The sequence below is a fragment of the Harpia harpyja genome, chromosome Z, assembly GCF_026419915.1.
Source record: "Harpia harpyja isolate bHarHar1 chromosome Z, bHarHar1 primary haplotype, whole genome shotgun sequence".
Taxonomy (NCBI): Eukaryota; Metazoa; Chordata; class Aves; order Accipitriformes; family Accipitridae; genus Harpia; species Harpia harpyja.
In genome coordinates this window covers 78708019-78732586 of record NC_068969.1, presented here as the reverse complement: position 1 = coordinate 78732586, position 24568 = coordinate 78708019, and the positions used below count along the sequence as shown (strand labels likewise).

At 42.9% G+C, this 24568-nt stretch overlaps 2 protein-coding genes across 6 annotated transcripts in view; one reads left to right on the top strand and one right to left on the bottom strand.

The window, feature by feature from the left end:
• The window catches only part of FOCAD (focadhesin), a 138035-nt gene extending 128700 nt beyond the window's left edge, over window positions 1-9335 (top strand). For both annotated transcript variants that reach the window (XM_052778443.1, XM_052778442.1), the window contains one exon: window positions 300-9335. In XM_052778443.1, coding sequence (XP_052634403.1) covers window positions 300-373 — 74 coding nt within the window. In that variant the 3' untranslated portion in view covers window positions 374-9335. The remainder of the gene's footprint in view (window positions 1-299) is intronic.
• Window positions 4940-23219, bottom strand: HACD4 (3-hydroxyacyl-CoA dehydratase 4). Of its 4 annotated transcripts, XM_052778448.1 has the most exons (7): window positions 22803-23214; window positions 18809-18912; window positions 17780-17907; window positions 10562-10674; window positions 7871-7977; window positions 7030-7161; window positions 4940-6311 (listed from the first exon to the last, which is right to left on the bottom strand). In XM_052778448.1, exons 2-7 carry the CDS (start codon window positions 18903-18905, stop codon window positions 6229-6231), a joined length of 660 nt encoding a protein of 219 aa, XP_052634408.1. In that variant the 5' UTR covers window positions 18906-18912; window positions 22803-23214; the 3' UTR covers window positions 4940-6228. The 4 variants fall into 4 exon arrangements, with proteins under 4 accessions (XP_052634408.1, XP_052634405.1, XP_052634407.1 ...); XM_052778445.1 differs by having other exon boundaries at window positions 4940-7161; window positions 17780-17877; window positions 22803-23219; XM_052778447.1 differs by lacking the exons at window positions 18809-18912; window positions 22803-23214 and adding an exon at window positions 18030-18135 and having other exon boundaries at window positions 4940-7161.
• Between the last annotated feature and the right edge of the window lie 1349 nt (window positions 23220-24568).

Genomic DNA, 24568 nt, shown 5'->3' with positions numbered 1-24568 from the left:
TTCTTGAAATCCGGTTATAAGTTATTTGCATTACTAGGATAATTAGCCTTGTTTTGAGGGTCTGCAGTCTTCAGTCACTCTCTGATAAATTTCAGAATTCCCCTGTTGTGTCTGCTAATCTCCACCAGAAACAATGCTAAGGGTTGTTGGAGACCCTCGTCTGTAAAAAGTCATGAAAAGAGTCAGTAAAAGGAGCACTGAATCTATACCTGCGTTAGTAAAATGACTAGGGAGAATACTGTCACATCTTTTCCAGTTTGGACTGCACAAATTAATGTCATTTGTCCTTGTCTTCACAGTTACACTTCTGGCCTTGAGATCTCTTGCAGAGTTCAAGAAGAAGGCAGTGTGGACTAAAGCATATGGGTGGTAGCTTCATACTGTATCTTGTCAAATGAAGAAAACTGTTCATACCTGAAAGCATAATATTACAACTCAGGCATCAAGAAGACCAATTTCAAAGAGATTTCCTATCAGAAGGTTTTGGATATTTTTTTTTTTTTCATCCTTTTATCTCCTCCCAAAGACTCATAAGATGAACAACAGTGTTTTGTTTTTCACTGATGGGGTGTTGTTCTTTTACAAACTACGTAGCATGGTTTGGGCTGTACTGAATCTAAATGAGAAACACATATTCAGTGGTTTCAGTTGAGTTGTGTCAATGACACCTGGAAGCCTCGAAAACTGGAGTGGAATATTTCTTTTAACTCATGGAAGCTTTGTAGGAGTGGGTAAAAAAAAAAAGACTTGTAAAATTTGTTTGGATGTAGCCTATTTACTAAAGTATGTTTTAGTGTAACAGACTTCTGAATGAGCATTACTTTTTAACTGATAACCCTTTTTTAGTAATAACATGATGCTCTTGCGCAGTAGTGAGAACACATTAAAGGTATATAATGTGAGCAGGGTTTCTGAAAGGGGTGGTATGCTTGTCAATTTTGCAACAGCTTTATCAACATAATTGAAATAAGTCAACGATCCTAATGGCTGCTATGTCCCCAGCTCCAGGATGGTTTCAGTTTTCCTTCCACTTCTAACTGTTCTCATCTCTTTTACCTTCCTTTGCACATAAGCAGAGTTTTTCTCTGCCTCTAGGCAAAAAGGACAGACAACATAGCAACTCTTTTCCACCTTTGCCATCTTAAATAGATTACCCCCTGCCATTTTCCTTATTTAATACTCTTCTCTTTCTGAAGGAATAGAGAACTTTTCCACTTTGCAGTCTGGCTAAGACAGACTTTAAAAGGGGGTTTGTATTTAGCAATCCTCCTCACTAGAGTAGACAAAAACTAACTGAATATAATTGCTTGGGCACTGGTCTGTAATGTCTTCCAAAGCAGTACTAGTGAGAGCATTGTTGATTTTGACCACCTTGTGTGAAATGTTATTGCCCTACATCTAGAAGCCACACCCTATTGCAGGAATTCTCTTAATTTCAGGACTAATAACATCTCCTCTGCAGAAGAAATTCTCCTCTGACTTCTTTATGGGCTTTTCTCACGTAACAGGTTACAGTGAGCTTCCCACAGCGATTAGACATTTCTTCAGTGATTAGGTGTGTGGAGGATTAATGCAGTACTTGTTTGTATTTCCGAAATAGTGTATAATAATGGTAATTTCCTGCTCTGTATGCAGCTGTATACTGAGAAGACAGTCTAAAGGTGAATGTACAGAAGGATTCACTGAAAGTGATTGTCACTGAGTCAGTATCTCAGTGCATGACATTTCCATTTGTGTGCACTTCTAAGTAACCTCTAACAAAGCCAAATATGTCACATGTTTAATGGTGCCATCTCTAGTGTACTGTTTCAAACTAACTTACACCTTTACTCATCTGAGTTTGCATATGTATTAGCATTTTAATTCAGATGAAAAGTTTGCCTTTTTTTAAAGGGAATCTCTGGGTAATGCCCACATGCTGTGTTTTAGTTTGCATAGTAGAGCAGTGAATTAAACTATACTGACATACAGTAGAAAAGGTAAGCCAAGGGATGGCATAGCACTGCTTGAGGGTGGCAATGCTAACACAGCTCCAGGGAGCATTGGTTTAGGAGCATATCTGAAATGGTTGTACACTAGTGCATGCAGTATGAGAAACAAACAGTATGAACTGGAAGTGTTGGTCAGTTCCCAGAGCTATGATGTCACTGGTATTAGTGAGACTTGGTGGAATGAATCTCAAGACTAGAGTGTTGGATGCAGGGCTATAGGGAGTTCAGGAGGGATAAGCAGGGCAGGCAAGGTGGAGGAGTTCCACTATACGTAAGGGAGAGGTTTGACTGTACAGCCCTTACAGTTAGGGATGATGTGGTTGAGAGCCTTTGGGTGAGGATTAGGAGGATGGAAAACAAAGCAGATGTTGTTGTGGGTGTCTACTATTGTTCACTGAGCCAGGATGATAGCACTGATGATTGATTCTATGGGCAATTAGGAGAAATCTCTGGATTGGTAGCCCTTGTAGTTATGGGAGATTTCAACTTCCCAGACATCAACTGGGAATACCACACCACTGTGACAAGCAAGTCTGGGGAATTCCAGAAGTATGTTGAAGATAATTTCTTGTCACATGCACTCAGTGAGCCAACTAGGAAAGATGCCCTCTTAGATTTGTTGGTTTTGAATAGAGGACTCATGGGAGATGTGATGGTAGGTGGCTGTCTTGGCCACAGTGATCATGAAATGGTTCAGTTTAAATTTTTTGGCGTAATGAGAAAAAAGGTCAGCAGAGTTGCTACCCTGGATTCCAAGAGAGCAAACTTAAAGCTGCTCAGGGAGCTAGTTAGCAGTGTGCCCTTGGAATCTGCTTTTGAGGTCTTAGGGATCCATGAGTGCTGGTCAGTTTTTAAGAACCACATTTTAGAAGCACAGGAGCAGTCAATCCCATTGTGCCAAAAGTCAAGCAAGCAGGGCAGAAAACCAGCTTGGCTGAACAGGAAGCTCCTCTCAGACGTTAGGCAGAAAAGAAATTGTATGATCTCCAGAAACAAGGTCAGGCTTCACAGGAAGAGTACAGAGCTGTGGTTCACATGTGTCAGGAGAAAACACAAAAGGCCAAAGTTCAACTAGAGTTGAAACTGGCCAGTGTTGGGTCAGATAAGAAAAAATTATTTTTTGCGTATGTTAAGAGTAAGAGGAGGTCTAAAGAAGGTATTGGACCAATACTTCGTGAAGATAGTCACCTGACAGACAGAGATGAAGAAAAGGCAGAGGCCTTCAGTGCTTTTTTTTTGCCTCAGTCTTTAATAATACTCAAAGACCTTGGGCTGCCTGGTTCTCTGAGTTGGAGGACATGTAGGAGCAGTGACTCTCCTTTTGTGGACACTGAAATTGTAAATGGCCACTTGCATCAGCTGAATCTTTGTAAGTCCCTGGGGCCTGACGGGATTCATCCCAGAGTACTGAAGGAGCTGGTAGATGTTACAGCAGGACCCCTCTCAATCATCTACTATAGGTCTTGGGAGTCTGGGGAGGTCCCTGCTGACTGGAAGCTAGCCACTATTATTCTAATTTACCACAAGGGCATGAGGGAAGACCCAGGGAACTACAGAACTGTTAGTCTAACCTGCAGACAGGGAGATCGTTTACCATTTACTGTCACAAAAACAGACTTGACTTGGGGAAGAGTAATTTATTGCCAACTAAAAATAGAGTAGGGTGGTAAGAAACAAAGACAAAACTAAAAACACCTTTGCCCCACCCCTCCCTTCTTCCTAAGCTCAACTTCACTCCTTCATTCCTGACTCTTCTACCTCCTCCCTCCCCAAGAAGTGCAGGGTGGGTAGGGAATGGGGGTGGCAGTCAGCTTGTAAACCTTCATCTCTGATGCTTGTTCTTCTTCACACTGTTCCCCTGCTCCAGCATGGGGTCCCTCCCATGCGATACAGTCCTTCATGAACTGCTGCAGCATGGTTCCTTCTCACAGGCTGCAGCTCTTCAAGAACTGCTCTAGCATGGGTCCTTTCCATGAAAGGATCATGGAAAAGGCTGCTCCAGTGTGGGTCTCTCATGGGCCACAGTTCCTGCCAGGAACTTGCTCCTGTGTGGGCTCTCCATGGGCTGCAGCTTCCTTCGGGTCACATCCACCTGCTGTAGCATGGGTGTCGTGTCTAGCGTTGTCCTCCATGGGTTGCAGAGGGACAACCTGCTCCACCATGGTCTTCCCCATGGGCTGCAGGGGAATCTGCTGCAGTGCGTGGAGCACCTCCTCCTGTCTTTCCCCACTAACCGTGGTGTCTGCAGAGCTCTTTCTGTCACATTTTTCTTATTCTTCTCTCTCACAGCTGCTACGTAGCGTTTTTTACCCTTTCTCAAATCTGTTTTCACAGAGGTGCCATCAGCTTTGCTGTTTGGCTCAGCAGTGTCCTGCGATGGCTCTGTTTCGGAGCTAGCTGGAACTAGCTGTGTCTGGCATTGGGGAAGCCCCTGGCTGCTTCTCACGGAGGCCATCCCTGCAGCTTCCCCACTTGCCACAGAGATCCAATACAATATCATATGTCATGTTTCCTCTTACAGGGCATGTTAACTCTAGACAGTTTGATGACAAACACATTAGATTGAATTTCCAAGGGGAAAAATGTCCATGTTTCACCTTTAGCATGTTACACAGTGGTTTGATGTGTTCTTGTTCTGGCTCTCTTCTTCAAAGCTGTCATCCTATTCAGCTGCTCTATACGTTTCTTCACGTTGTCCACACTTGAATCAGTTTGGGTCAGACAGAATTCCAAAGTGGAAGTACTTCTGTTTCTCTAACCAGTTCCAAATTCCTACCTCTGTTTGCAGTGCTTTCAAAAAAAAAAATCCAGGGTTGACCCTATACTATTGCACGCATGACTTTGTTGCTTATGGTTTGCAAATACTCCAGTGGTCACAATAGTCTGCAGGCATTGTCTGCCACGTGTATTAAATAAACAAAAATTATAGTAGGTGACCTTTCATAACAAACAAATGAGTTCATTGAGGCCAGCTTCACTCTTTCCTTACATACCCTCTTAGGCTGCATGGTTTAGAAAGTCACACAGGCAAAAGCCTCTTCATATTGTGATAGTGTTCATTTTCCCTTTAAATATTATCTTCCCTCCAACTTTTATCTTTCCTCCTCCAACTATTATCTTTCCTCCCTCCCCTTAGTTTTCAGTCAAGCTCAAAAAAATAGCCTCACTTTTCTCCCCCACCTGCTTGAATTCAAATGTAGGCGATAGTCAATATGGATGAAATATCAGAAGAGCCCCTGCCAGCCTCTAGGCAGTTATTTGTCCATTTTTGCTTGTACAGTCCACTGGGTTACTGTCTGTATTCTTTATTCCCAGCCTTTGAAGAGACTATGTTCTACTTGCATTCTCACAGATAGTCAGTCTACAGAAGTATGAGGAGCAACGCACTTCAGTAAAATGGTTAGAATTTTGCACATAGCTTTTGATAGTCATTCACTTCCCTTTAAAGAACAGTATATATTTGGCCTGACTACTGTACACTTCTTTTGCATATCTGTCTGCTGTTCAGCATGGAAGAAAATCATTGTGGGGAAAGAGATTCTTGATGTCTGCCAGTCGCATGATTATAAGTTTTTACTTCTGATCCTTAAATATTCCCTTGAATATACCATAGATGAGTACCTGATCACTTGCCTTTGTGGTTTAGCTGCATTTTCTGGAATCTTGTTTGGAGAAGTGAAGGTTGGACAAGAATGTGAGGGATCCTTTGTGAATGCCTGGGGCTTATCACCATGTGACTCTCATAGGTTGCAAAGTTTCCAGCTTCTGCTCCTTGAGAGATTCCAGTTCTGGCCAATTTAGCGTTTATATATATGAGGCACATACATGTTGGCCTAATATAAAATAATCGTATAGATTAAATTGATTTTGTCATTACAGAATATCTGTTGCTAATGAGGCAAGAATTAACACCAAAATAAAGGTTGTTGGTGTGATTGTGAGTGGAGGCACACTTCAATTTTTTTCAGCGTTCTCTAATATATGTTAGAAAAAATATATTTATTTTTAAAACTACTGCCATTTGAAGTCAAAACTTTCAAAGTAACTAGTTATTTTGAGCTGCGTTATTTTTGAGGTGCATTAAAGAGACCTGCCTTATCTGAAAATTCTATACAGACAGATAATGTACACGCAAACAGAAGTTTTGCATTGAAAATCTTTGTCTAATTTCTTTTTAACCTATGATATGCAGCAGCCCACTGGGTATATATTTCTTATTTCCAAACAAAATATCAACTTAGCTTCTTTTCTTTTTGATGTTGCCTGTCCCTAGGTGTGCCTTCCTTTCGGAGAAGAGGTTCTGGATGATAAAGCACATACCTGAATCAAAACACAAAATGGTGTAAGAACAAGGGAGTAGAGTCCAAAGTGTCTTCAGTTCATTTAGAAGGAACAGTATGAGCCTTCATATGGCAACTTTGCCCAGTTCCTTCCATGAACTTAGGAACACTGCATCACAAAGATGAGATCCTTCAAATTAGTGTTAAAGCCAATGACAGAACGAAGACTTGGCTGTAATGCAGGAAAATTCAGTTCAAATTTTTCAAAAGTATTTTGTTGAGAAGAAGGGGTCTATTTACATGCAGGTTTGGGGGTGGGGTCTTTTTTCACCCCTTTGGATAATCAAGCTATAAAAGTCTTAATTTAGATAAAACTTCTCATACCAGCTAGGAGGAATGAGTGAGGAGGGGTTGCACAGAGTGATGGTATGGTCAAATGGGAATTGATTTTTTTTTAAGGAAAAAAAAAAAAGCAAACTTCAGTTAAGTAGTTGTAAGGCCAGGATCATTGAAGCAATTTCTATATTTTTGGTTTGTATTTTTATGCCTCTCACACACAGTGTCTCTTGCAAATTCAATTATTTGTATTTGAAAGACATCAGAAATCAAGACAGCTGGTGATAAGCTTCCCTGTAGTGGTCTGCAGGAGATGTGGCAGAGAGAGAGTTTGGGAAAGAAGCTATACTGATTTGATTTTTTGTTGTTGTAGGCAACCCCGTTGTGTTGAGACCCAGCTTTCTGGAATATGAGATACTTACCTATAAAGAGCACTAGCAGGTACATTTTCAGAACATAGGGGAAGTAGATTGAAAAGGCGAATGGAAATGGTAGCTTGATGGAGTATGTGCCAAAGGATTCAAAATACGGCAGTGAAACACAAATTGCAAATGCTGTAAAATAACATGGTAAATCTTTAGTTAAAAAGAGGTGGAAGAACATCAAAAAGCTTCATATAAAAGTCAGTTACCTTTAAGGCATAGACAGCTATATTATATGCTGAATTTACCATGTCATTCATATGCATATGCACATGTTGTTTTCTCCTTGAGTTCAGTTTTGTAGGTCTGAGGTGCTAATTGCTCTTAGTACTAGAATTAGCAAGTATTTCCTATTCAGTCACAAGTTCTGGTACTCCTGTAGTTGCACTGCTTTCAGTGTGATCTCAGTGGGCACATTTCCTGGTCTAAGTGATCAGCTGCTAAGTATGGCCTGAGCCAGTAAGGTCAGCCTCAGTGGGGGAGAAGGCAACTTTGGGACTTGCTGTCTAATGTGGTCAGTCTGGAATGGGGGAATCCGTGTGTCTTTTGTGGGGGTATTTTCCTGCTTTACCCAGAAAAATGAATGCTTTCCCATACTGTTAAAAAACCAAACCAAACCAAAACCAGACACACAAACCCCAGAGAACCGCCATTAAGGAAAAAAGCACAAAAAAAGAGAAAGACGGGTGACACACAGGTTAATATGAGATTATATAAACATTTATGACTACTTTGGCAACAGAAAAATAAATATCTTAAACACAAATCACAATTGAACTGATCAAATTTTACTGAAGAAGATTAAGGAAGCAAGTAATTGGTACCTTTCCCATCTCCTTACCTTTAGCCAGAACTGAAAGGGGATAGAGCGGGATGCACAGTGAAAAGTTGAGCCATGTCAGTGGTAGGTAGTATATTCCCATCCTTGCTAACATGTTGTAAGTGTACCTGCACCAAAAGGAACAGCAGATGAGCTCAGAGAGAATGATCATGTCTTTAAAATAAAGATACATTCTTGAAAAATCCAAGGGAGTTGCAGAAGAGCTTGGAGCTGCCTATCAGAAAATTTCAGAGCAATACTGCAACAGTATTGTTCAGCCTGTAATTGATGTCTGAAAGTAGATGGTTCATTGCTTTGGAAGGGTTGTCTGTGGTGCTACGCTAAAGCAGGCAGACAGCAATACAGCCCTCCAGGCCAAAAGCTTTTATCAGAAACCAGCACGATTTCGTATTGGTCTATCAGAAAATGGATTTCAGATAGGGATATTACAACTGAGAGGGGCAGGCAGAATATGACTGTTGCTTGGGACTGAGAAAATCCTGATTTATGACTGCTGACCTAGCTAAACCACTGCTGGAGGAGGCTAAACAGCAAGGTAATCACAGGTATTTAATCTGTAGTATGGCTGCCCCTCCCTTGGGCTTTAGAAGGGGTAGTAGGTGCGAAAAAAGCAGTTGCCCTCCAATGTTACTGCAGCGTTTTATTCTTACTGTGGCTGTTAGTGTTGCTCACTGGGAGACCAGAATGCCTAGGACTTCAGTCTCCAAAGGTGAGCTAATCCTAGCTAGTTTGATCTAAAAGTGGTACAGCAGCTTTCCAAACACCAGAGAAACAGGTCTGATCGCATTTTCGGTCAGCTGAAAGGCTTTTTGCCTTGTGGTCCTGCTAGAGATATGAAAATAAGGATTTTTAAGCCACTGTTAGCCAGGACTGTTTCAGACAGATGGAACCAGCATTAAACAAACTTTCTGTATTCCCTTCTTATTAATTCATGTGACTAAGTTTGCATGATTCCTGGACTGTAGAAGAGTTTGATAGGCTATAAATGTATCATTTTCTCTCAAGTTTGCCCTCTGCCACCTTCAGGATTGTCTCCATTTTTTATTATTATTGCTTTTAGGCATACTCTCAACCCAATACAAAAAGGAAACAGCTGCTCCATCCCCTATACACCTTCTTTGGCTGTTTGTAGTGTAAGCAGGAAAGATCAGATATAGAAAACCTTGCAGAATTTGCTCTCAGTATATCATTAGCCATAATGCACAGGATACTTATGTCCCTGAAGAACTATGTGGAAAAACTTCTAATACTTCAAGACTAGTTGGCTCAGGGATGGGATAGATTCCTGTACACTTTTAGACATGACTGCTTCTTTGAGATGCTAGGACATGGCACAGATGCTGTAAAATAAATTGGGTAAGAATTCTAAATCTGTATGAGTTGTACTATGCGTTATTATTTGAATTGGTCATTTGCTGCTGTAGACCACACTATCTTGCCTATTAAAGAGCTGCTGTTACTGCTATGATGCTGGACTATGTTCTTTAGCAATGATAGAAAATAATGATGCATTGATAGGACTGTTATGCGCTGACAGGACTTTACAGCCAATATTGTTTACACTTTTGGCCTCTCTCCAGCTGCACAGAACACTTTCATTTGAGATTAGGTTCTACTATTTTAGCTTTACAAATTTCAAAATGAAATGGCATGGAGCAACAATCCAAATAATTAATACAAGTAGTAGTTTATTAACACATGTAGTAGAAATACTCTGAAGCAGACTTAAAAACTTTCTTGCCAGTCCTGACATTTCCCTTTTTCACATCTCTTTTATAACATACGTTTCCTTTGCTGCCTAAATCCATATTGCCCAGGCAGTCCCCAAAGCAATGCATTTAAAATAGCAGAAAGCTATTTTAGCAGAAAGAAAAAAGAAAAAATTTTGCTCCCATACAGAGGTTGCGATGAGGGCTATGTCGTGTTAAAATGCTTCTTAATTCCATATGTCTTCCCTGCTCTAAGTCTACAAACTGAGGACCATAGAGGCTTAAGTTACATTTGAGAAATGTTTACTGACTTCAGATATCGATGCAAAAGTCAGTAACGTGGAATTTTCACCATTATACTTTTACCACAGGGAGGTACTGGTAACCTTCCACCATAAAAAATTTTTGCGATAAAAATCCTGAATTGTATTCCTATCCATTTTGCCTCATTCGCGTTGTCCCTGCCATGTGATATATGCCCTACTACACTGAAATTCTCAGTCTCTGCAGCAGGAGCTCTTGGCTTTTTGGAAAGCACAGTGCAATTAACGCAGAATAGTCTTTCTGTCTTAGTAAGAAGCTCTACTGGTGCTGCCTTACTGTGCTGCCAATCTTGGATCAAAGTGAGATGCTAAAAAAAAAAATAAATTAAAGCAATAGGATTGTAAATCAGTTTCGGAAATTGCTGTTTCCTGGGAGGTAGTTGTGATTTCCTTCTAAATTTTTGTTAAAAAGGGCAAAGCCTTTGAACTACAAATGTTAATGCAATGATTTACTTCTGTAAGTCACTCTGCTGCTCAACTGTGCAGATTTTTGTAAAAACCAGTAAGTAGCTTGTAAGGGCCAAGCTTTTATTTAAAATGGATAGTATGCTTTTCTACCGGTTTTGAAATAATGAAATGACCCTGCAGCACAGTGGGGGTGGGGTTCTGCTCACAAGAATGACCCATTTTCCCTCGTGGTTTCGCTGTTGACTCCTTACCTGACCACATCTAATAAATTCCAAAGGAAAAATAAAACACACACGACATATTTCCCTTGAACTTCTTCCTGACTGTTGATCACGACAAATAAAATAATTATTCTCTCAGCGATCTGAAAAGAAAAAAAGAACTGTGAATTCAGGTTGCACCTTCTATAGCTGTCATTTCTGTGCTATTTTGGTAAAATAGGAGGCCACAGGTGAATGTGGTTTGCTCTTCACAAATGGTCCAGTGAACGTTTCACTTCTTGGCCTGCTTTTGTTCAAGGCCCCATTGGCCTCCAGCTCGGGGAACTGGAGACTGTTGGCTGCAACATCATAGATCTGCTATGGTGAGGGTGGAGGTTTGCTTGCCAACGGGGATGACTTGGGTTTGTAGCCCAGGAAACCTGTGGATGAGCCAGGTGAGGTCATGGGAGCAAGGACTCCTCCCACAGCGCCCCGGTGCCTGGAGGGCTGGCGGGGGTAAGCTTCCTTGCTTATAGGCTGCCTGGGAGGCCATGGGATACAGGAGGCCCTTGGGTGGGTAGTATGCCAGACAGTGCTATTTGATAGTCCCAGCTCTGCTTTCCATGGCTTGGAGATCTGCATCCCAAGGGATCTCTCTCACGTTAAGATTGCAGAAAGGAAGAGGAAAAGCAGAATTCCTTATTTTTCTTTCCTTCTTATTCCTGGCTAGGAGAAGTGCGTTTAAGCTTGTCATTTATGTGAATTATTGCTGTAATACTTACGTGATAGCATTTTTCTAGCAGTTGAATCTTACCCAACCCACAAGGTATGCCTTTACAAGCAAGAAGATAGAAAAGTGGATTGAACAGGCAGTGTCTCCAGCTTAAAAAAATACTTTGGCAATATTAAAGCTCAAGAAATTAAAAACAAGTGTGTCTTTTTGCAGCTTTCTTGGACAAGTTTCCTATCAGTATCCATGCCCTGCCCTGTAAAATAAAGATGTGTAGTATTCAGTACTGCCAACAGTTGCTTGTGAAACTTTCCCAGAACAGTACTGGTTCACTCTGATTCACACCCTATTTGAAAGCATTGAAGGAGAAAACATGCATCTATTCAATTGGTATAAATCAGTATAGCTTCATCTGTTTTTTTTATATCTGCTGCCATCTCTTCCATAAGGTACCTTAGGTTTAATGATTTTGTGGGTTAAGATGTCAAGTCAGTGAAAAGTCATGAAATGAAAACGGACTAACAAGGTGGTTTTTATAAGCGCAGCCATTCTTCTTCACTGGTTTTCCCCCTTCCCCTTACTCCTACCTTAAACGAAGTAAGAACTTGGCCTCTCAGCAAGTTTGTGTGGTAGTTTTGCTACATAATGTTTGTTTACTGGTTCTTGCGTGGAACATTTTGCCTACAGACTTTTTTTTCCAAACCACATCTGTCAGATAAACCAGCCATCACTTCACTATTCAGCAAAATTACGTGAGAGCAATTTTTCGTACAGAAAGAGAGCATGTCCATCCCCTAGGGATCTGGTTCCTCATCCTGAAAAGCACTGAGGGGCCACAACAGATAAAAATGCTTTTGCTGCCTCTCACTCTGCCCTGACTGTCATCTTGTGCTGCTGATCCCATTGGTCCCTAACAGAGGAATTTATTTCTAAGAAGGTCAGATGTTGGCAGACTTCTGTATAGATGGGCCAGGAAAGAGAGAGTGAGAGATAGTAAGTCCTATGTTTGTACGCTGATGCTGAGGAACCTGGCAAGAAAATGGGGGAACTGGAAGTATTGATGCAGGATCTGAAACCAGATACAACAGAGATAGGAGAAGCATGGTGGGACAACCATCACAAGAGGGAAATCAAAACAAAGGTAAAAGCAGTGCGAACACTGAACGGGATTGTGTGCTGGTGAGAATAAATAAAGTAGAACCTGAGTTAAAATCATTTTGGTGGAGGGAGGTAAAGGAGTGCAGCATTGGTGGTGTGGGCATTTTGTTACCGACCCTAAAATCAGACTGGGACGTGGACAGAGAGTTCTGCAATATTGTTAATATGAGGGATGTTTCAGGGAATTGTCTCTTGATGAAAAGGTATTTTCAGATGTGAGAGCTGGCAGATTTTCCAAACAGTCACTTGCTCTTCAAGAGGTGGCTGGGTAGAAAAGTGCTAGAAAACAGCATGGGTCAAGTGATGAGGAGCTGATCCTGTTCCAGTGAGATAAAAGGATAAGCAGTACACAGGTAGCTACCATGCCCAATTTCAAAAGGATAAGCACTGGCCAATGAGACAAAGTAGCTATGGAGACCCACAATTCAGCCTTATGGTCTGGGAGTGGAAGAGGCTGTGGATTTCCTTCTCTCCCCGGGGCACAAGCAGATGCACAAGAAGCAGCGAGTATCACCTAGCTGGGGCTCAGCAGATTTCCTCCATCAGAGGATTCATGTTTGGGACGGGGAACAGTGGAGTAACTCAGCCTCACTACTTGCAGATGATGGAAGTCAGTAATCAAACTGTGTGAAGTAGGTTAAGCACCTGCAAGAGCAGGGAACTGGACCTGACACAAAGCAGGTCCCCTGTAGGTCTTCTGTTCCTGTTAGACAGCAGTCTCAGCCAGCAAACAAAGGGATGCACAAAGCAGCCATCAGAGGCCGAAACTGAAAACAGCCTGTGGCCTTGGTCTGGAGCATGTCTGTGGAGCATGACACAGGCCTGGCTGCTCAGGGCAATTGTGATGTCCTCATGAGGATATAGTGGCATTCTACTGCTTTTCTGTGTAAATCAGGAGGTTGCCTGCTTGCTTGCCTTTATTCCCTTCAAGTTTGCAGATGACATGAAGTTGGGAGGGAGTGTTGATCTGCTCGAGGGTAGGAAGGCTCTACAGAGGGATCTGGACAGGCTGGATCGATGGGCCAAGGCCAGTTGTATGAGGTTCAACAAGGCCAAGTGCCATGTCCTGCACTTGGGTCACAACAACCCCATGCAGCGCTACAGGCTTGGGGAAGAGTGGCTGGAAAGCTGCCCAGAGGAAAAGTACCTGGGGGGGTGTTTGTCAACAGCCAGCTGGATATGAGCCAGCAGTGTGCCCAGGTGGCCAAGGAGGCCAACGGCATCCTGGCTTGTATCAGAAATAGTGTGGCCAGCAGGACTAGGGAAGTGATTGCCCTATGCTTCGTGCTGGCAAGGCACTGTGTTCAGTTTTGGGCCCCTCACTGCAACAAAGACACTGAGGTGCTGGAGGGTGTCCAGAGAAGGTCAACAAAGCTGGTGAAGGGTGTAGAGAACAAGTCTTATGAGGAGCGGCTGAGGGAACTGGGGTTCTTTAGTCTGGAGAAAAGGAGGCTGAAGGCAGACCTTATCGCTCTCTTACAACTACCTGAAAGGAGGTTGTAGCGAGGTGGGTGTCGTCAGTCTCTTCTCCCAAGTAACAAGTGATAAGACGAGAGGAAACAGCCTCAAGTTGTGCCAGGGGAGGTTTAGATTGGATATTAGGAAAAATGTCTTCACCGAAAGGGTTGTCAAGCATTGGAAGAGGCTGCCAAGGGAAGTGGTGGAGCGACCATCCCTGGAGATGTTCAAAAGACATGTAGACGTGGCGCTTAGGGACACGGGTTGTTGGCAGACTTGGCAGTGTTAGCTTTACGATTGGACTCGATGATCTTAAGGGTCTTTTCCAACCTAAACGAATCTATGATTCTATGACATTGTGCCCTTTTCTTTCATAGCACTCATACTTTTAGGTAACCCAGACACAATTGAAGGTAGATGCAGGGGTTAGTCAGAGGCTGGGGACCTTTTCAGCAAGTGACAAGGCAGGTTGCTATTTGAAGAAGAGGAGATTCCAGTAAATGTCTGTTGACATTGTGCCCCTATACACACACATCTATACATATGTACATGGAATCATGTATATATATAAATATACACACACACATATATATGCATATGTATATGTGTGTGTATACACACATACATATATACACATGTATATAAAAAGCATGTGCTGCTCCTCAGCCACAGCTCATTTCTTCTACGGATCATCTGTCCTTACATGAATGAAAATACCGTATTCTCTGTTGCTATTTTCTTGCTTGAAAAAAAAGGGCAAAACTAGAAGTTCTATGTTTTCAAATTCATAAAAAGGAAGTATGTGCTGACACCTCACAAAGCATAAATACAATGGTTTCATTTTTCATTTCTTCTTGTTCTTTGTGTTAAAATCAAACTGGAATTTCCTTCCTCTCCCAGCATTGGTCTCTCACAAGATACAGTAAGTTCTGTAGAATGGCATAAATTTCCACAAGGCAGCCTGGGCATTTGAAGCAAGTAAGTGAAACAGAGCAAATTAGACTAGCTGAGGTTAGGGCAGGAGCAGGCAGTACATTCACTTCCATTTTTTAATAACCATGACTGTGCAGTATCGTACTTGGTACCTGAAACCCTTACATAGCTCTTCAATTTAGAGAATGTTTAAAAAAAAAAGTAAGAAAAGTGCTACTAAATAGTTTAAGTTAAAAATTAATCTTTTTATCACAAAGCTGTAGTAGATCACTTTTAGTCTGGCAAATCCAATCCTGTTTGCACAGGATGAAGAACTGGTGTTTTGTTCACAAAAACGGCAGTCTTTTCTTACATCTTTCCTACTCTTTCACTTGTTAAAGTACCATTCCCATCAGCCTTTACGCCTTGGCCAGATTACTGGATTTCATTATTCTCTGTTTTGGCAACTGCAATGACATGTGACATGTTGTCCTGTCCTGTCAGTCATTCAAGCTGCAAATGCCCTGAGAGACATCTCTTTGCACCAACTTTGTGACCCTCTCTTGTCTTCCCTTCCTCCAGAGCATCCATCACACAGGACTCATCTTTATTTCATGGTGTGACTTGGCCTTGGCCTACCTAACCCTTCTCAGGTGCCTGGTGGCCTGAGACTTTGTCCCTCAGTGAGGCCATCCTGAAGGGGTTTTCTAGAAAACACCTCTGAGTTTGCTCTTCCACTATCTGTAATGTGTATCTCAAAGTGTTCCTTGTAAATGCTACTAAACCACAATAAATGGGGTATTTGGCAGAAATCCTTCATTCAAACTCTGCTTAAATCTTGCTTCTGCTATGTCTACAAACCAACCAACCACCACAGAGGTTCTTTCACAGCTTGTTTTAAAGGTGGCATTACCTCCACCCATGTGCTCCCCTGACATTGCCAGAGCCAGCTGTTCTCTCATCCTAGAGATCACCTGAGATGAACTTCACTGTGGATATGCACGTGTTGCATGGCCTGAGGAATGCATAATGATATGTTTTAAGCTTAGAGTCAGAACAGGTGGTGGGAACGCAGAACAGGGCAGCCACTGTCAAATTCTTGCAGCTTTACCAGTGCCCTGACTACGCAGTAGGCTGCAGTAAGGTAAGCATCTTTAACTGTCCTTCCCCAGTTCATTGTGGAAAATACATCTTTTCTTTTTTCCTAAGGGGCAGGGAGGAGAGTGTGGCAAGGCATATGGGCGTACTGTTGGCACACAACTGCTTGACCTGCACTCTCACAGCAAAAGCAGGGCAACCCAAGTGAAAGCAGAGTCTACACCAAAGAGCTTGTACATCTTGCTTGGACAGCATGAGACTACTGCTAACATCAAGGCAAGAGAGTTGTGTTTGCAGTAAGAGAACACTTGGGGAAAGAACTAAGGATCCAAAGCTATCTTTGTTGTGAGCCAAATGTTTGGAGTCACAGTGCCATATCGTTCCCTGACCCACTTTCTCCATGCTGCCCTGGAGAGTACTGCGGCAATTGCACTGCCCAAGAAAGTTTCTTGCTCAGACTATCCATTTCATATCTAGTGTCTTTTGTGGCAACATAGAGCAGTGTTTGTGCAGGCTTCCCTGATCTCTGCTTCTGCAGGGCTGGGTAGGAACGGAATGGACTATGTCAGGGCTGGGGAATGTGTAAACTCTGCCAGGACAAGCCTTTCTTTAATGACTATTAGCATTAGCAGGCTGCTTTTCTCTCCAACAGATGACATGAGATTTGTTACAGGACACATTAGATAGGATACTTTTTTTTTTCCTAGATTAGTGTAAAAGCATGTAGATTTAGGCAGGGAAAAAAAGTTAATTGCAGTTTGACGAATTTGCTACCATACTTAGTGAGCAGCATGAAGAACAGAGATCTGTATTAGTCAATCAATTTCTAATGGAGATTTAAAAAGAGGAACATCTTCACCCATGCAATATGTCATTTGACAATATGGGCTATCCCGAAAACTAAAAACATAACTAACTACTTTTACTCTTCTACCTTCTGACTGCTGAGAGCAACGACCAGTTTCACCATTATTCAAATACTAAGGATTGGAAAGGTTTGAAGGTAAACTCAAGTCAACATTTTTAGTTTTTCCAATACATTAACAAAAATACCAGAACTTGAGATTAACTCCCAACAGAAAACAAGAGTGTGCTAAGGAAAATGTCAGAGAATCATCTTGGTTTCTGCTGTAGCATGTGATCTTTTGGCTGGCTGGCTGTCTACAGCTGAACATATGCCCTGTAAACCCCTTAACAGCATCAGAACCTCTGGATGTTGCCACAATTTGCCTCTATCTGGGTTTGAGAGGGCAGAGACCCTTACAGCAGGAATATGACAATACTCATTTCATTCCCCTCCCAGCATTAATTCTTCTTCAGTCCCTTAATTTCTCTTTATCGATTCTTTTCCTTCCATGCTCCATAACCGCCAGCAAACCCTGTTTTAGGAGGCTTGATGTGCTGGTGGTTTTCTCACTGCCATCCCTTTGCTACCCACAAAATCTCATCTTGTGCTTGTCTACAAAATAAATATGCACTTGTCAGTGAGGAAATGGCATGGAAAAGAATTAGCTACTGAAACTTAGGCTCTAAAATTTTGTCTCCTGGCTGTAAACAAGTTGGCTGGGGAGGTAGCATCCTCAGCCACCTATGGCGCCCTAGAAATGGGGGCTGCCCCATTTCTGCAGGTGGCCGCTCCTCTGGACATCTTCCAGGTCCCTGCTGTTGTGGGCTGGGCGTGGGGCACTCACTATGAAGTTTCACTCAAAAAGAAAAAAGTTCAGAGAGCAGCTCTTTCCCAACCCAGTTCTGAGGGCACAGTTCCTGCAGTCAGCAAACCATTAGCAGACCAAGATCCCTCAGGAAGGGTGCAGGTGGACCATTCAGGGTAGTTCAGCCTGGGCTTGTCCCCAGGGGCAGGCAGAGCTGAAGCGTGTAGGTCGTGGAAGGAGGGTCTTGAGAAGTGGACTTACCTGCAAAATCCTTGGGAAGAGACGGCTTTTATCAATGCCGGTGAGGATGTGTAGGATCTCCAATATAGACAACAGCTGGCAAAGGCGCATTACAAGTCCTATGGAGTAAAATGTGTCGGCCAATGAATCTACAGGCGAAGTGAAGAGGATAATTAGAGGGTGGTTATATGGTGAAAGCCTGCACCAACTATTGGGTTTGCTCTTGCCCTATCACCACTGGAGATGACAAGAAATAAAGTTCACACAGTACCAAACTTTTGGGTACGAGAAGCAAAGCTTCAGGGAGGGGAGGAGGCAGTCCACTCTGTACGTGTGGCTCTGACAGAGGCAGGAAGCTGAGAAAAGAATGGGATCCCCTATACTTGATGCACTGGAAGACACTGTGCAGGATGTGTTGGTTTAAAGATATCACTCTAGGATATTTCTAAATATGAGGAAATGTTGAGGAAATGTACGAGGAACGTCTAAACATGAGGAGATGTTGAGTTCCTGCCTGTATCTGTACCCATGGCACTTCCTAAAACAAGTAGACCACAAAATAGGTATTTTATGTGTCTACAACTGCCCACCATTATTTTAAATTTCCAGTCACTAGTTTTCTATTTTTGTGCCTTAACCCCAGGCAATGGAAAGAGAAATATGTTGTAATGTTTTTGGAGATAGAGAGTCATGTGCAATAACCACAAAGATATTCACTCCTAGTGGCTTCAATAAGATTAATATTCACCATAACAACTGGACCTAATCACATTTAGGTCTATGTCCAAGTCAAACGTTAATAGCATGCTGCTGAATATTAAAGCTCATTAGCAAAACAAAAGGTTCATTCCTGATGTGACACAGGCAGAATGTAAGTACCAGTAATTCGTTTGTCCTTTTTAATGGAAGACACAATGTTTTTCTAACTGAAATTACAGCGCCTGGTATTGGACATACACCTATTCAGAATCCTAACTTTATCTCTAATTTGATGTTTCTGTGTGCCACTGTCTCTTAAAATGTTTAAGGAAAATATAGAAGGAATCCTACCTTTTCCAAATGACATGAACCTGATGATCATATTTGTAAATATCCAGGAATGTCCACAGAATTGCATTAAGTCATACACAAAGAGGTAGGTGTTCATGGTAAAGCTGTGGAGGTGAAAATGCAAACTGTATGACTTACTACAATATTCAAGCTTTTGACCTGTAGAAATTGCACCCTCTTTGGACATGTTAGTAAATCAAAGGAAAACAGCTGAAATGTAAACAGATCAGTGAAACTGTCTGTGTCTGTCAGAGGTCACAGAACAGTACTTTCCCTAATGGATCAAAGGCTCCCTTTGCTGATATACCTAGGTTATGCCCAGAAAAATTTGCTGAGTTTCCACCACGGATTAGGGTGATCTGTGGCCATACAGTGAAATTTGTCCCTCCAGAGAAAAAAGTAACTAAACAAAGACACTCCATTGACTGCTGGATTCAAGCCTGAGCCCCTTGGCTTGGCTCTACCTTGACGGTGTGACCAGACTCGAGGGACTGCTGGGGTCTCACCCACCGCAGCCCTGATGAGGGTCTTGGACTCCCGCAGACAGCAGCAGGATTTCTGCACCTGGGTGAGGTTTATCCTGTTCTTCCCAGAAGACATGCCTCTAGCATGCGCTCAAGACAGCTTAAAGTACAATGCAAATAATTTGCAGTGTCTCCAGCAGACACCATAGTTTTAAGTATTTATAAAAATGTAGGTGAAGAAATGGAAAAGAAAGCCACATTTCAATCTGCTTTTATTTGATGCAGTTTGAAGGATATCTGTCTTTCTCTTTTTTTACCAACTTGCTCTACAGGTTTTCAAGATAAACTTTAAATTAGGGTCTTTGTTTTTCTGTACAGCCTGGGTTTCCAGTTGCATTTAATAAAGTGAGTCTTCTCCTGTTGGAGCAGACTAACTCTTGTAGCTAATTGTAACCTAATTTTCATAGGTAATCTAACTTTTTGCAAATCTTAATAGGCTCTGGAGACACTTAATTTCCCTTTCCCATAAATGTATTTTCTTCTGACTTATTCCAGAGAGAGAGGCTTGCCTGTCCTCCAGCTATGAAAAGGACTATCTACCTTTGTGGGAAATTAATTTGTTAATTTTTTACTAGAATTTATCTCTTGTGTTTGACCAATTAATTTCCTGCCCCAATAGGCAGTAAGATCTCTTTAAGTTGCCCCTTGATCCAGTGTGTTCATGTAGTTCGTCTCTGCCATTAAACTTTATTTCATTTGTATCTGTACATTAACAAACACAGTGAAATTCTGTGTTTAGAAATATCTAAATATTATAAATGCATATACTTCATTCCCAGCATTGGATCAAGACCATAAATAACAATACACACTTCCGTAAATTGATCTAGATAAACCTATCTCCTAAATTTTTAATCTAAGCATATCCTAGGGAGGTCATAGAAAATGCCTTTCTTCCTCTCTTCCTGTTACACAGGATGGCTGCTATTCATATCATCACTTCTATAAGCACAGAAAGATTTGCTGGCATAATTTACCTCCCAAGAGACATCAGTGCCCTTTGATACCATGAAAATAAGACATATGAGGACCCAGACAAAGGAATGTATTCCCTTAACACTCCTTTTGGGAAAAGTATGATACAACTTAATTGGACTAAAGTCCAGTGAGCTCTATAAATATTGACCCAAAATCCCATCTGCTTTATTACTGAATGACACTTTGTTCTCTTCTGTGGTAAGAAAAAAAGATGGGACACTGTACATTAAAAAAGGCAAAAAATTAAGAACATTGTTCTGATTTAAGAAACAGCCTTATTACTGGATGTATAGGAATTACTGTAATGGGTATGAAAGTTACAGGAACAGTTATAAAAATATTGAGGCTTTCCAGTGCGCACTTTCACCAGTCTCTTTGGTCTGGTATTGCCATGTAGGCTTTGCGCTGGATGCAAGCTGAGCATATGATTTCTCTCTTCTTCTGAAGTTTAGTTTGCTACATCTGTCTCTCATCCTCAGAACTTGTCTTTCAGTGATTTGTGATTATTTGCCAAACTCTTCCTCTACTGGCTGGGTAGAAAATTGTTGTCTTTACAATTCTTAAGCTGCTTAATCTTGGCTAAACAGGACATAACCAAGTGGATATTTATAAATGCAGCTTCACGCTAGTGTTTTGGCAATATGGCAGCCGTCGTATGTTAGAACTCAACATCTTTAAAATGTACTGGTGACTACTGAAATGTATACACGCTGTTGGCATTTATGGAGGGCCCCATATTCCCAGTGAAGTGTAGAGATGTGCTGGTGGGCAGCGTGCCGGTGTTACCTGGAGGACCACTCCCCACCCCAGAGCTGTGAGCAGCACAGCTCCCTCACTTGGTGATGCTCTCCACTGTGTGAAGGAACGGCCCTGATCTCAAAATGGGGTTTCATCCTACTGTGTTAATCGCCGCACAAAAGGTACCTAAGACCAAACAGAAGCCTTTTACAGAAGTGAAGAAATCTGCAGAGAATAAAAGGTGATTTCAGTGTACTCAAAGGAAACTGAAATGTAACTGTTCTCTAAGGTCTTTCTCATCCAAAGGTTGATCTCTTTACCTAGAGAACCAGAAGCAGACTGAGGATAACCTGTTTCACTGTCCTAACAGTTTTGTGTCACAACACAAAATTCAGCCATCTGCTTCTATTTGAAAGGTCACTGGCAGAAGAGACGGGCTTTAAGTAGATTTTCTGCTCCCCTCCGTTCACAGCAGGCACAGTTCCACATTCACCTCACCCTTGCAGACAAAACACTGATGAGCAATCCACCAGGTAGCTGTTCAGTTCCTGACCCTGCCCCAGGCTTGCTGGCTGACCTTACAAACCTCACTTGGCCTCCCTGGTGCCTGCTTTGTAAAGTGGACTTGCTGCTGCATTTATTCCTTCTAGTGTGATGTGCTTTAACACTTTCAGGGTGCTTTCATTTGAAGGTATTGGAGGAGCACTGCACATTTCAGTATGCTGCCTGCATTGATTACAGGAGAAACACACATGGGTCTTGCAGTACAGAGACACAGGAGGCTGGACTTGCTGTCTGTTGTTTTCATTGTCAGTTCCACGTCACTTACTGTGGCTGATTTTATACCAAACACATTGAAATGCTAGGGATGCGTTTATCATATTCAGGATCAACCTTGCTCAGTGTAAAGCTTTATCTGCTTTCCCTCTGGGCTGAAAACCTAGGAAACTAGATGAAACGTAAGACCACTCTGAACTAGCACACACAGCAGCATGGTCCCACACATCCTCTTTTCCCTTTTATTCACCAGCAGAGATTTTACCATCGATACAGTTTTAGCTTGCAAAGCCTGATCTATTTCCACAGGCAGAAAAATCACATAAGTATAATTGCTGCATTTTATTACTTTTAGCACAGTGTGTGTCTGTGGTAGCTACCATCAGAGGTAAGCAGGGAGGTAGGTACCCTCAGTGTCTGAAGGGTGGTCAGGACCAGCTCCCCCTCGAACAAAGCTGACAGGTAGCACCCAGCAGCACTCAGCTCAGGGCAGCCCTTGCCCTGGCTCAGTGTCCCTTGCAAGGTGCCAGGATGAAGGCCACACTCGGGTCCCTCTCAGGGGAGGTCCCACCCAGGCCTGCATGAAGTGCGCACTTCCCTGCCTCCACAGCCATGGCACTGCTGCCTTCCCGTGCGCCCATACTGGCTGGCTGCACAGGAGGAAGCAACCCTCGCACTGAAACCAGAGAGCGATGTTCCTTTTTTTTTTTTTTTTCAGGATAGGTCTGCTAGAAAAGCCCCTCTGCTGACACGGTTTCCTTTTAAGTCATATTGGTCTGAACTTCTACCCCTTCCTCCTCCCACCCCTGTGACAAGCTGCAAGCACTGCAAGCTCAGGAAGAAGAAAGCTGCTGAGAACCAGTACAAAAGATGTACTTTTCTCTCGCAGGCACATCCCACTCCACTTCGCCCCCCCCCCCCCCGCCATCCTTTTCGCATTTGAGCAGTCTAGGTCACCTGTGCTCAAGAGATATTACCTGTTGCAGGGGTCAGATTGCTGCTGCTGCTGCTGCTCCTGATCTTTCTCCTTTTTTCTCCCTACAGCTGCACCAGCTGTTCGATAGGAGATCACCCCTCCTCTTTCCTCTTCCCCCACCCCATGACGTCACCGTATGTAGCACTAAGCAGGAACAACACTGCACTTCCCGAGAAAGGACTTTCTAACCCCAAGTATCTTCACTCCATTTGCCCTGCTCCTCACCCAGCCTAGCCTAGCCTAACCTAACCTAAATTGGTTTCTTGCAGTTGTACCAGTAAGCTAGTCCGTAAATCCCACTAACTTTGTCTCTTAACCCAGAGAAAATTTTTTTTTTAAGCATTACTAGAGAGAAGAAATGCAAAATTAAAAATTTGTTCCTCTCTTCTGTTTAAATCATCAGCGCTACAACAATGCTAACAACACTACCAAATGATAAGGAAGGCTGGGAGCATAGCACAGAAGGAGCCCTTTAAAGTACTTCAGATAGAGGAAAGAATTTTCCACTTCTTATCTACAAATTTCTAGTTATTCATGCCTGCGTGAAATATGGACACCACTGGCAGGGGAAATGTATGTGTGCATCCTAGTTTACTTCTGCCCTGAAGTGTCTGGGATAATCTCAGCATGAATCAGATGAAGAAGAAAGTCATAACATGTTCATAAACTCCCTTCTGCTAATAAATAAGTTTTTCCAGTCACACTCATGTTGACAGCACATCCCATCCTACAGTGAGATTTGAAATTTGATGTTATGACTGAAGAAGTCACCGAGGACATAATGAGCATAGGATGTTACGTGTAAGTACAAAAAGTCTGGGGAATAAAATGTGCCTTACGTCTCACCCCTACTGCGAGTGGCACTGAGCTCCTGGCAAGACCATCTCCATCCACTCCCTGTGGTGTCCTGGAGAGGTGAGAAATGCCTCCCTGGCAAGTGGCTGATTTCCTGGCAAGCACAGCGGGACACGGTGTTTTTCTTGGTCACATCTCCCACCTGGGACCTTAGCAGAGGAGTCACGCAGTTACGCCTGGCTTTCCTGCTGGTGTGGCAGCTCACTTTTACTGCTGGAGAATCATCATATTTTTCTAGGCTAAAGATTGTATTTCTTTCTCGGGAGGAAGTAATAAATTAGCGTTAAACAAAGGGTTAAACAATTAAACAAACGGCTCTTGAAAGGCTCAGCCCGTAGCTCTTGCAAAACAGCTCCCACACCACTAGCCTCTGGCGGGACAACGGGTGTGACTAATGCTGCCAGGAGTTGAGCTCTCTCGGCTGTAACGAGACCCAGCAGCAGGAACAACAGCTCTTTTCAAACGTCAGGCAAACACTTAAAAGCAGCAACAGCTCACCTAGCTTTGCCACGTGCAAAATGCCTCTGGCAGGCAGCTGCCGAGTTAAAGCTCCCGCAGGTGACAAGGGCACCTGCAAGAGCTTGCGAGGTGGATGCCCGTTCCCTGCCGTGGGGCTGGCTGCCCCCGTGGCACAGCCTGGCAGGAGGCAGAGGGCGGCAGCTGGGGCGGCCTCGGCCGCCGGCAGCTCCCTGCGCGGTGCGGCTCTGCCCCGGGCTGGGGACCCTGCACCAGCCTGCGCTGCCCTGCCCTGCCCCAGGCAGGGCTTTAGAGCAAAACAACCGGTGCGGAGGACGTGCTGCCCACCACTGGAGCATCTTGAGGGCTCGCCTTTGGCCCTGCGGACTGGACGCCCCTTGCTTGCCGGAAAAAAAAATCTCCTGGTGTGGTGGCATGTGAAAGGAGTGATGTTGG